General features: G+C 41.8%; 1 protein-coding gene across 1 annotated transcript in view; it reads left to right on the forward strand.

Moving 5' to 3' along the window:
- Nucleotides 1-779: 779 nt before the first annotated feature.
- FHIP2B (FHF complex subunit HOOK interacting protein 2B) overlaps nt 780-12263 on the forward strand; it is a gene marked incomplete at its 3' end in the record, with an annotated part of 113883 nt that continues 102399 nt past the window's right edge. Inside the window, exon 1 of the mRNA XM_075599140.1 lies at nt 780-961. Within this exon, the coding sequence (XP_075455255.1) occupies nt 917-961 (45 nt within the window). The remainder of the gene's footprint in view (nt 962-12263) is intronic.

Consider the following 12263-nt stretch of genomic DNA (forward strand, 5'->3'; position numbering starts at 1 on the left):
GGTGTGCAGAGATGAGATCCTTGTTGGGCTCTAGGTGCAGTTGTTGGTGTGCAGAGATGAGATCCTTGTTGGGCTCTAGGTGCAGTTGTTGGTGTGCAGAGATGAGATCCTTGTTGGGCTCTAGGTGCAGTTGTTGGGCTTCATTGGGCAGTTGTTATAGATCATGGGGAAGTTATTCGGGTACAGAGGTAATTGTTGGGGTTCGTGTGGCAGTTGTTGGGGTTATGAGGTAATTGTTGGGGTTCGTGTGGCAGTTGTTGGGGTTATGAGGTAATTGTTGTGGTTTATGGGGAAGTTGGGGGCCAGAGGACACTTTTGGTGTGCATGATGTAGTTATTGATCATGGGGTAGTTCTTCAGGTAGAGGTAATTGTTAGGGCAGTTCATGGGGCCGTTGTTGTACAGAGGTCATTATTGGGGTTCAGGTGGTAGTTTTAGGTAGAGGTTATTGTTGGGGTTCATGTGGCAATTGTTGGGGTACAAAAGGTAATTATTGGGGTACAGGTGGCAGGTTTAGGTACAGAGGTTATTGTTGGGGTTTAGAGGGCAATTGTTGAGGTTTATGGGGTAGTTGTGGTACAGAGGTCATTGTTGAAATTCATGGGGCAGTTGGATTACCGAGGTAATTGTGGGGTACCGGCGTAATTGTTGAGGTTCAGAGGGCAGTTGTTGCACATGACTCTCCAAAAGCCTCCAGGGTCGGGCGTGTGCAAGGGGCGGAGCAGGAGAGGGCGGGCCGGGGCGAGCACCCAGGAAACACCGGGGACCGGGTGAGGCCTGATCGGGGGGAGGGTGTCTGGAGACACCGGGGATCAGTGAGACCTGACCGGGGGGAGGGAGCCTGGAGACCCCGGGGATCAGTGAGACCTGACCGGGGGTGGGATCCCGGCGTAGGGTGAGGCCTGTGTCTTGGAGGTATGTGGAACCGCCTCGGAGCTTTCCTGCAGCAGGCCGTGGAGTCGGTGAGTGTCCTGGGCTGAGGGAGACAATCCAGGCCGAGGCTTCACAGGCCTAAAGAGGAGAAATGTGTGTATGAGACACGCAGCTCACCCCTGACCCTCTGATCATTAGCAGATCAGTCTCCCAGCTGCTTTAATTAACGGAAGATTCCGAGCTCCAATAACCGGCACAAATAGGTACAGGGGGTTATATGATAGGTACAGCTGGGTATATAATAGGCACAGCTGGGTATATAATAGGTACAGCTGGGTATATAATAGGTACAGCTGGGTATATAATAGGTACAGGGGGTTATATGATAGGTACAGCTGGGTATATAATAGGTACAGCTGGGTATATAATAGGTACAGCTGGGTATATAATAGGTACAGGGGGTTATATGATAGGTACAGGGGGTTATATGATAGGTACAGCTGGGTATATAATAGGTACAGCTGGGTATATAATAGGTACAGGGGGTTATATGATAGGTACAGCTGGGTATATAATAGGTACAGCTGGGTATATAATAGGTACAGGGGGTTATATGATAGGTACAGCTGGGTATATAATAGGTACAGGGGGTTATATGATAGGTACAGCTGGGTATATAATAGGCACAGCTGGGTATATAATAGGTACAGCTGGGTATATAATAGGTACAGCTGGGTATATAATAGGTACAGGGGGTTATATGATAGGTACAGGGGGTTATATGATAGGTACAGCTGGGTATATAATAGGTACAGCTGGGTATATAATAGGTACAGGGGGTTATATGATAGGTACAGCTGGGTATATAATAGGTACAGCTGGGTATATAATAGGTACAGGGGGTTATATGATAGGTACAGCTGGGTATATAATAGGTACAGGGGGTTATATGATAGGTACAGCTGGGTATATAATAGGTACAGGGGGTTATATGATAGGTACAGGGGGTTATATGATAGGTACAGCTGGGTATATAATAGGTACAGGGGGTTATATGATAGGTACAGCTGGGTATATAATAGGTACAGCTGGGTATATAATAGGTACAGCTGGGTATATAATAGGTACAGTTGGTTATATGATAGGTACAGCTGGGTATATAATAGGTACAGCTGGGTATATAATAGGTACAGGGGGTTATATGATAGGTACAGCTGGGTATATAATAGGTACAGGGGGTTATATGATAGGTACAGCTGGGTATATAATAGGTACAGCTGGGTATATAATAGGTACAGCTGGGTATATAATAGGTACAGCTGGGTATATAATAGGTACAGGGGGTTATATGATAGGTACAGCTGGGTATATAATAGGTACAGCTGGGTATATAATAGGTACAGCTGGGTATATAATAGGTACAGCTGGGTATATAATAGGTACAGGGGGTTATATGATAGGTACAGCTGGGTATATAATAGGTACAGCTGGGTATATAATAGGTACAGGGGGTTATATGATAGGTACAGCTGGGTATATAATAGGTACAGCTGGGTATATAATAGGTACAGCTGGGTATATAATAGGTACAGGGGGTTATATGATAGGTACAGCTGGGTATATAATAGGTACAGGGGGTTATATGATAGGTACAGCTGGGTATATAATAGGTACTGGGGGTTATATGATAGGTACAGGGGGTTATATGATAGGTACAGCTGGGTATATAATAGGTACAGGGGGTTATATGATAGGTACAGCTGGGTATATAATAGGTACAGCTGGGTATATAATAGGTACAGCTGGGTATATAATAGGTACAGCTGGGTATATAATAGGTACAGCTGGGTATATAATAGGTACAGGGGGTTATATGATAGGTACAGCTGGGTATATAATAGGTACAGCTGGGTATATAATAGGTACAGCTGGGTATATAATAGGTACAGGGGGTTATATGATAGGTACAGGGGGTTATATGATAGGTACAGCTGGGTATATAATAGGTACAGCTGGGTATATAATAGGTACAGGGGTTATATGATAGGTACAGCTGGGTATATAATAGGTACAGCTGGGTATATAATAGGTACAGCTGGGTATATAATAGGTACAGCTGGGTATATAATAGGTACAGGGGGTTATATGATAGGTACAGCTGGGTATATAATAGGTACAGGGGGTTATATGATAGGTACAGCTGGGTATATAATAGGTACAGCTGGGTATATAATAGGTACAGCTGGGTATATAATAGGTACAGCTGGGTATATAATAGGTACAGCTGGGTATATAATAGGTACAGCTGGGTATATAATAGGTACAGGGGGTTATATGATAGGTACAGCTGGGTATATAATAGGTACAGCTGGGTATATAATAGGTACAGCTGGGTATATAATAGGTACAGCTGGGTATTTAATAGGTACAGGGGGTTATATGATAGGTACAGCTGGGTATATAATAGGTACAGCTGGGTATATAATAGGTACAGCTGGGTATATAATAGGTACAGGGGGTTATATGATAGGTACAGCTGGGTATATAATAGGTACAGCTGGGTATATAATAGGTACAGGGGGTTATATGATAGGTACAGCTGGGTATATAATAGGTACAGCTGGGTATATAATAGGTACAGGGGGTTATATGATAGGTACAGCTGGGTATATAATAGGTACAGGGGGTTATATGATAGGTACAGCTGGGTATATAATAGGTACAGGGGGTTATATGATAGGTACAGGGGGTTATATGATAGGTACAGCTGGGTATATAATAGGTACAGGGGGTTATATGATAGGTACAGCTGGGTATATAATAGGTACAGCTGGGTATATAATAGGTACAGCTGGGTATATAATAGGTACAGCTGGGTATATAATAGGTACAGGGGGTTATATGATAGGTACAGCTGGGTATATAATAGGTACAGCTGGGTATATAATAGGTACAACTGGGTATATAATAGGTACAGCTGGGTATATAATAGGTACAGGGGGTTATATGATAGGTACAGCTGGGTATATAATAGGTACAGCTGGGTATATAATAGGTACAGGGGGTTATATGATAGGTACAGCTGGGTATATAATAGGTACAGCTGGGTATATAATAGGTACAGGGGGTTATATGATAGGTGCAGGGGGTTATATGATAGGTACAGCTGGGTATATAATAGGTACAGCTGGGTATATAATAGGTACAGCTGGGTATATAATAGGTACAGGGGGTTATATGATAGGTACAGCTGGGTATATAATAGGTACAGCTGGGTATATAATAGGTACAGCTGGTTATATAATAGGTACAGCTGGTTATATAATAGGTACAGCTGGGTATATAATAGGTACAGGGGGTTATAATAGGTACAGGGTGTTATAATAGTACAGGGGGTTATATGATAGGTACAGCTGGGTATATAATAGGTACAGCTGGTTATATAATAGGGTCAGCTGGTTATATAATAGGTACAGCTGGGTATATAATAGGTACAGCTTTGTATATAATAGGTACAGCTGGTTATATAATAGGTATAGCGGGTTATAATAGGTACAGCTGGTTATATGATAGGTACAGCTGGTTATATGATAGGTACAGGGGGTTATATGATAGGTACAGGTGTTTATAATAGGTACAGCTGGTTATATGATAGGTACAGGGGGTTATATGATAGGTACAGGTGGTTATAATAGGTACAGCTGGTTATATGATAGGTACAGCTGGTTATATGATAGGTACAGGGGTTATAATAGGTACAGCTTTGTATATAATAGGTGCAGCTGGGTATATAATAGGTACAGCTGGGTATATAATAGGTACAGCTGGTTATATAATAGGTACAGCTGGTTATATAATAGGTACAGCTTTGTATATAATAGGTACAGCTGGTTATATAATAGTACAGCGGGTTATAATAGGTACAGCTGGTTATATGATAGGTACAGGGGGTTATATGATAGGTACAGCTGGTTATATGATAGGTACAGGGGGTTATATGATAGGTACAGGGGGTTATATGATAGGTACAGCTGGTTATATGATAGGTACAGGGGGTTATATGAAAGGTACGGGGGGTTATATGATAGGTACAGCTGGTTATATGATAGGTACAGCTGGTTATTTGATAGGTACAGGGGGTTATATGATAGGTACAGCTGGTTATATGATAGGTACAGGGGGTTATATGATAGGTACAGCTGGTTATATGATAGGTATGGGGGGTCATATGATAGGTACAGCTGGTTATATGATAGGTACAGCTGGTTATATGATAGGTACAGAGGGTTATATGATAGGTACAGCTGGTTATATGATAGGTACGGGGGGTTATATGATAGGTACAGGGGGTTATATGATAGGTACAGCTGGTTATGTGATAGGTACAGGGGGTTATATGATAGGTACAGCTGTTTATATGATAGGTACAGCTGGTTATATGATAGGTACAGGGGGTTATATGATAGGTACAGCTGGTTATATGATGGGTAAAGGGGGTTATATGATAGGTACAGGGGGTTATAATAGGTACAGCTGGTTATATGATAGGTACAGGGGTTATAATAGATACAGCTGGTTATATGATAGGTATTGCAGGTTCTATAATAGGTACAGCTGGTTATATAATAGGTACAGCTGGTTATATGATAGGTACAGCTGGTTATATGATAGGTATTGCAGGTTCTATAATAGGTACAGCTGGTTATATAATAGGTACAGCTGGTTATATGATAGGTACAGGGGTTATAATAGGTACAGCTGATTATATGATAGGTATTGCAGGTTCTATAATAGGTACAGCTGGTTATATAATAGGTACAGCTGGTTATATGATAGGTACAGGGGTTATAATAGGTACAGCTGATTATATGATAGGTATTGCAGGTTCTATAATAGGTACAGGACATTAAAAAAAAATCAAGTATCACATTTATTTAAACAATATCAACGTTTTAGCTCACTCTTTACACTTAACATTGCTGACGGGTTGAATGAGCGGCTCAATGAGTGGACGCTGAGTTTAAAAACGCCACTGAGTTTCAGGGGAACCTGGTTCAAATCGCAGTGTCAGCTCCTTGTGACCTATGGCAAGTCATTTCCCCGTGCCCCAGGCACCAAAAAATAGATTGTAAACTCTACTGGGCAGGGACTTGTGTCTGCAAAATTCTATATACAGCGCTATATACACTGGCAGCAGTATACCAAAAAAAAACATTATTATAACAGTACATTATTATTATAACAGTAGTAAAGAAAAAAGTGTTTATTTAATACATATAACACCAGAAATCCGACGTTCCCCAAGGGTCCCTATATATATTTTCACAACAACAGCTCCACTTTCAAGATTTAGTCTGTATATCATCATCATGTTCAGTCCGTGTTGACCCACTGCTGGATGAAGGCCTCCCCAATGATCTTTCAGGTAACTGCGGTTGCAAGTCTCTCTTCTCCATGTTACTCCAACAAATGTTCAGATTTCATCCTCCCGTCTTGCTTTTGGTCGTTGTTTTGGTCTTTTAATTCCCCTTACAATTCAGTCTAATACCTTCTACGTCCAACGATGGTCACTTGTTGCGATATGTCCGGCCCACTGCCATTTTAATTTCTTCACCCTTTTGATTGTGTCACAGACTTGTTTGCTTTTGAACGCATTCATTATTTTTCCTGTCTCTTCGGGTAATACCCAGCATACATCTCTCACATACTCCTTTGCGTTGTCTGAAGCTTCTGAATTATCTTCGCATTTAGGGTCTAAGTTTCACATCCATACGTGAGCACGGGCCGGATACACTGGAAACACTCCTCTTGAGGCAAAGTGGAAGGTTCCCTTAAACAATTGTTTTGTTTCTTCCAAATGTGTTCCATCCCATCTTCTTACGTCTATTGATTTCATTTGAAAGGTTCCCATACATTGTTACTTGATGGCCACATAATCTACAACTTTGCACCTCAATGAAGAGGGATCTTCTGTGCTAAGGGGGAGAATCATAAAAAGGTTGGAGGAGATTTTAAACTAGGATGGAGGGGGGGGGGGGAATGAAACAGATAATGAACTAAATGGAATAGAGGAGGATACAAGGTGGTATGGAGGTAGAATGGGGGCAAGTGCAAGTTTGACAAGCAGTGAGACACCCATAGTAAATAGAGATAATACTAGAAAACTTCTAAAGACTAAACCAAGTGGGTGCAGAAAGGAAGGAGCAGATAAGATAATAGTACAGGCTGAAAAAAAAACTTAAATGCATGCTTGCTAATGCAATGAGCCTGACAGATAAAATGGGGGAGCTTGAATTAATAGCTACAAGGGAGCAGTATGATATCATAGGCATTACTGAAACATGGTGGGATGAAACTCATGACTGGGCAGTTAATTTAGAGGGCTATTCTCTTTTTCGGAAGGATCGAACAAATAGAAGGGGAGGTGGAGTATGTCTATATGTTAAACCAGATCTAAAACCTATTATAAGGGATGATGTCTATGAAGGGAATGATGAAAATGTAGAGACCTTGTGGATAGAAATTAGCAGTGGAGGTAAAAGTATAAAGAAAATGTTTGTGGGAATATGCTATAAACCACCAAATATCGGTGAGATTGAGGAAGCTAAAATACTTTTGCAAATGGAGAAGGCATCAAAACTGGGTCATGATTGCATAATGGGGGATTTTAATTATCCAGACATAGACTGGGGCAATGAGATTAGCGTTACAACCAAAGGAAACAGGTTTTTGGGGGTGCTTAAAGATAATTATATGACCCAAATTATTGAGGAACCAACCAGGAGAGGGGCAGTTCTGGATTTGGTCATATCAAACAATGTAGACGTAATAACAAATATTCAAGTCCTGGAACATTTGGGTAACCGTGACCATAACATGGTCTCATTTGAAATAAATTATCAAAAAACAGATTACTTGGGTTCAACAAAGACTTTAAACTTTAGAAAGGCAGATTTTAATAAACTGAGGTCTAATCTAGTAGTAATACAATGGGATGATGTTTTTGCAGGGAAAAATGTAGAAGATAAATGGGCAGTCTTTAAAACATTGTTAGAAAAGCACACTTATCAGTGTATACCCTTGGGTAATAAGTATAAAAGAAATAAGTCAAAACCAATGTGGCTAAATAAACAGTTAGGGGAGGAAATGGACAAGAAGAGGAGGGCGTTTAGATTCTTGGTAAGTCAGAAGGGACAGAGACATCGTATCAGAATTATAAGGAATGTAACAAAAATTGCAAAAGGGCAATTAAATTAGCAAAAATGGATAATGAAAAAAGGATTGCAATAGAAAGTAAGGTCAACCCTAAAAAGTTCTTTAAGTACCTTAATAACAAAAAAATGAGAAAAGAAAATATAGGACCCTTTCAGTGTGAGATGGGTAGGCAGATTATTGGAGATAAGGAAAAAGATGAGGTATTAAACAAATTCTTTGCCTCTGTGTTTACTAGGGAAGAATCGAGTTCAATAGTAGTGCCGCAGGAGGAAGCCACAACCTCCATATTAATGACCATTTGGTTAACTGAGGAAGAAGTTCATAAGCGACTTGAAAAAATTAAAGTAAATAAGGCACCTGGCCCCGATGGCATACATCCAAGAGTTCCCAAGGAGTTAAGCTCAGTAATAGCAAAACCATTATATTTAATATTCAAGGACTCCATTTCCACAGGCTCAGTACCACAAGATTGGCGTAAAGCAGATGTGGTGCCTATATTTAAAAAGGGAGCTAGATCACACCCGGGGAATTACAGACCTGTAAGCCTGACTTCAATAGTAGGGAAACTACTTGAAGGTTTAATACGGGATAATATTCAGGAATACCTAATGGAAAACAAAATTATTAGTAATAGTCAGCATGGATTTATGAAGGATAGATCTTGCCAAACTAACCTTATTTGTTTCTTTGAGGAGGTAAGTAGGAAATTAGACCTGGGTAATGCAGTTGATGTGGTCTACTTAGATTTTGCAAAGGCTTTTGATACGGTTTCACACAAGAGGTTGGTGTACAAAATAAAGAAAATTGGACTCCGTAATAATATATGCACCTGGATTGAAAACTGGTTAAAGGACAGACAACAGAGGGTTGTCATAAATGGAACTTTTTCAGGTTGGGCTAAAGTCGTGAGTGGAGTACCTCAGCGATCGGTACTGGGACCCCTGCTTTTTAACTTGTTTATTAATGACCTTGAGGTTGGGATCGAGAGCAAAGTCTCCATCTTTGCTGATGATACTAAATTGTGTAAGCTAATAGAATCAGAGCAGGATGTAATTTCTCTTCAGATGGACTTGGAGAGACTGGAAACGTGGGCAGGTAAATGGCAAATGAGGTTTAATACAGATAAATGTAAGGTTATGCATTTGGGATGCAAGAATAAAAAGGCGACTTACAAATTAAATGGAGATATATTGGGGGAATCCTTGATGGAGAAGGATTTAGGAGTGCTTGTAGACAGCAGGCTTAGCAATAGTGCCCAATGTCATGCAGTAGCTGCAAAGGCAAACAAGATCTTATCTTGCATCAAACGGGCAATGGATGGAAGGGAAGTAAACATAATTATGCCCCTTTACAAAGCATTAGTAAGACCACACCTTGAATATGGGGTACAATTTTGGGCACCAATCCTAAGAAAAGACATTATGGAACTAGAGAGAGTGCAGAGAAGAGCCACCAAATTAATAAAGGGGATGGACATTCTAACTTATGAGGAGAGGCTAGCTAAATTAGATTTATTTACATTAGAAAAGAGGCGTCTAAGAGGGGATATGATAACTATATACAAATATATTCTGGGACAATACAAGGAGCTTTCAAAAGAACTATTCATCCCACGGGCAGTATTAAGGACTTGGGCCATCCCGTAAGGTTGGAGTAAAGGAAATTTCACCAGCAACAAAGGAAAGGGTTCTTTACAGTAAGGGCAGTTAAAATGTGGAATTCATTACCCATGGAGACTGTGATGGCAGATACAATAGATTTGTTCAAAAAAAGTTGGACATCTTTTTAGATGGGAAAGGTATATAGGGATATACCAAATAAGTATACATGGGAAGGATGTTGATCCAGTGATTAATCCGATTGCCAATTCTTGGAGTCAGGAAGGAATTAATTTTTCCCCTTAATGGGGTTTTTTGTTTGCCTTCCTCTGGATCAATAAGTATAGATATAGAATAAAGTATCTGTTGTCTAAATTTAGCATAGGTTGAACTTGATGGACGTACGTCTTTTTTCAACCTCGTCTACTATGTAACTATGTAACTTCTTCTTGTTCAACTTCTTCTTACTGTATTTCATATATTTCCATCTTTCTACAGCTGGCACATCGTCTTATTTAAAAAAAAAAAAAATCTTCGATAGTCTTCGTCACCGCATCGCAGTAGAATGTTCTTCCAGTTAAACGCTTGCGGTTCATTTTGCAGCTCTGTATTCAGTTTTCATTTTTGCTTCCTGGGATTGCTTCATTTCTGGTAGTTTCCTCAATCTGCCTGGTCTCATCGGATCATTTCTTAGGGCTGGGACCCGCTGCGCCCGGCGGCGCGGGCGGCCGCGTGAGTGTTCCCCACCAGCAGGGGAATCCTCCCGAGCCGGTCCCAGTCCCCCCTCGCTGCTGGCTCACTACGCGCTGTGACGCGTCAGCCGCTAGGGGATTCAAGAAAATTGTGATCCTGAGCGGCGACGCGTCACGTGCTGCGCTGATGAGCCAATCAGCGGTGGGGGTGGGAGCGGGAGCTGTCAGGAAGCAAGGTAGGGTGTGTGTGTGTGTGTGTGTGTTGTTGCTTTTGCTTATCTTCCAGCAGCAGCTCCCTCCCGCAGCCCGAGCCCGTGGAGGGAGGGGGGGGAGTAGCGGGTCCCTCCGCTCAAGCCACGCCCCTCCCACTCCCGCCCACCTCCCGCTCCGGCTCCCGCTCCCTACAGACGGCATATCGCGGTCTGTGTCTGTCAGCGCCCCGCCTGTCTGCAGTGCGGGCGCGGTGACTGAGGGAGCGGGGCCTTAGCCTTAGGCTGCGCTCCCAAACAAATCAGTTGACTCCGTCACCAGCGCTTATAGTAAGCGTGACGGCGACGGAGCGACGTCGCGTTTGAAAATTTGGAATCCGGGTCTGTGTGTTTTTTTTTAGAGACAGTCGCCACATGGAACTGTCTCTAAACCAATCAGAGACCGCGGCCTGCCCCCTTTGGTGACGTGGCTAGCGACAGTCGCTTCAAATCAAATTACAAGTTTCACTGGTGGCGACGGGTGACGTCATCGGTCGCGTCGCCAGCACTATAAGCGCGGCCTTATGCTGGTTTTTATTAGAAATGGTTCCAGTGGTTTATGCACTTTCAGCTACAATATTTAACAAACATTTGACACATTTATGGAGTATCCCCATTCATCTTGGGCAAACTGAAGCAGTTTTTCAGCTCTGGTTTAACATTTCTAGCCCTTTTTGTTTTTTAGTTCCTCGAGGTTGATTGTTGAACCAAATTGAAGAATGAATTCATGATGTAGAAATTTACACATTCTACCAATCTGTCCCCACGTTCATTCTTGTTTCCCTAATCATACTTACCAACTGATGCTTCACCTTTCTGATGGGCACCAGACTTTGAATTGAAATCTCCCATAATGATCTTGAGGTGGCAAAGTCCTTTGTTGTTAAATTGGTGAATTTCATGGTAGAAGTCTCCCACGCCATTGTCTGCCTGTCTTGATGATAGAGCATACACATTGATCATTTGTTAACGGAAGGACGATCCTGGCTGCTCTTTCAGATGAGCTTTCATACTCTGCTATATTGTTTCAACATCTCTTGTTAACAATGAAGCCACAGATTCTTCTATTTTCGGTGCCTCTTTAATATAATAGGTGTCTGCTTTAGAGCTTAATGAGGCCTTCTTCTTTTCCTATTACTTCCCTAATGCCAATATTATCCAATTTAATCTTTTCAAGCTCTTCTTCCAGTTCTTGCGGCGCTGCTTCACTGGGGAGAGTTCAGCAGTTGTACGTAGCCAGATTGAATAACTGCTTTTGTTTAACTGCTTTTGTTTAACCACCGGGAATTCACAGCACCCTCTGCATTCATGACTTCCCCCGAACACTGTAAATCCCAGGGATAATCCGGCCTCCGGAGAATGAGTGCCATCACTTTTCCGTATCTTTCATATTTGGGATTTTGGGACCTTACTTTGCAGGCCGACCTCAACTGCATGTTGGCAAGTTCCTGTCCTACTTTAGCCGGGTATATTGTTCAAGGTATCATAGCTTGTTTGAACCTACCAGCACCAGTGCCACTACTGTATACGTCTTCCTGAACACCCGTTGAGTTAACACTGGAAGCTATGAAGATCAGCAGAGAGTGCAACAGCAGAGACCTGTGATGTGGGGTCACTGTGCAGAGGTCAGCGTTCAGC

The sequence above is a fragment of the Ascaphus truei genome, chromosome 5, assembly GCF_040206685.1.
Source record: "Ascaphus truei isolate aAscTru1 chromosome 5, aAscTru1.hap1, whole genome shotgun sequence".
Taxonomy (NCBI): Eukaryota; Metazoa; Chordata; class Amphibia; order Anura; family Ascaphidae; genus Ascaphus; species Ascaphus truei.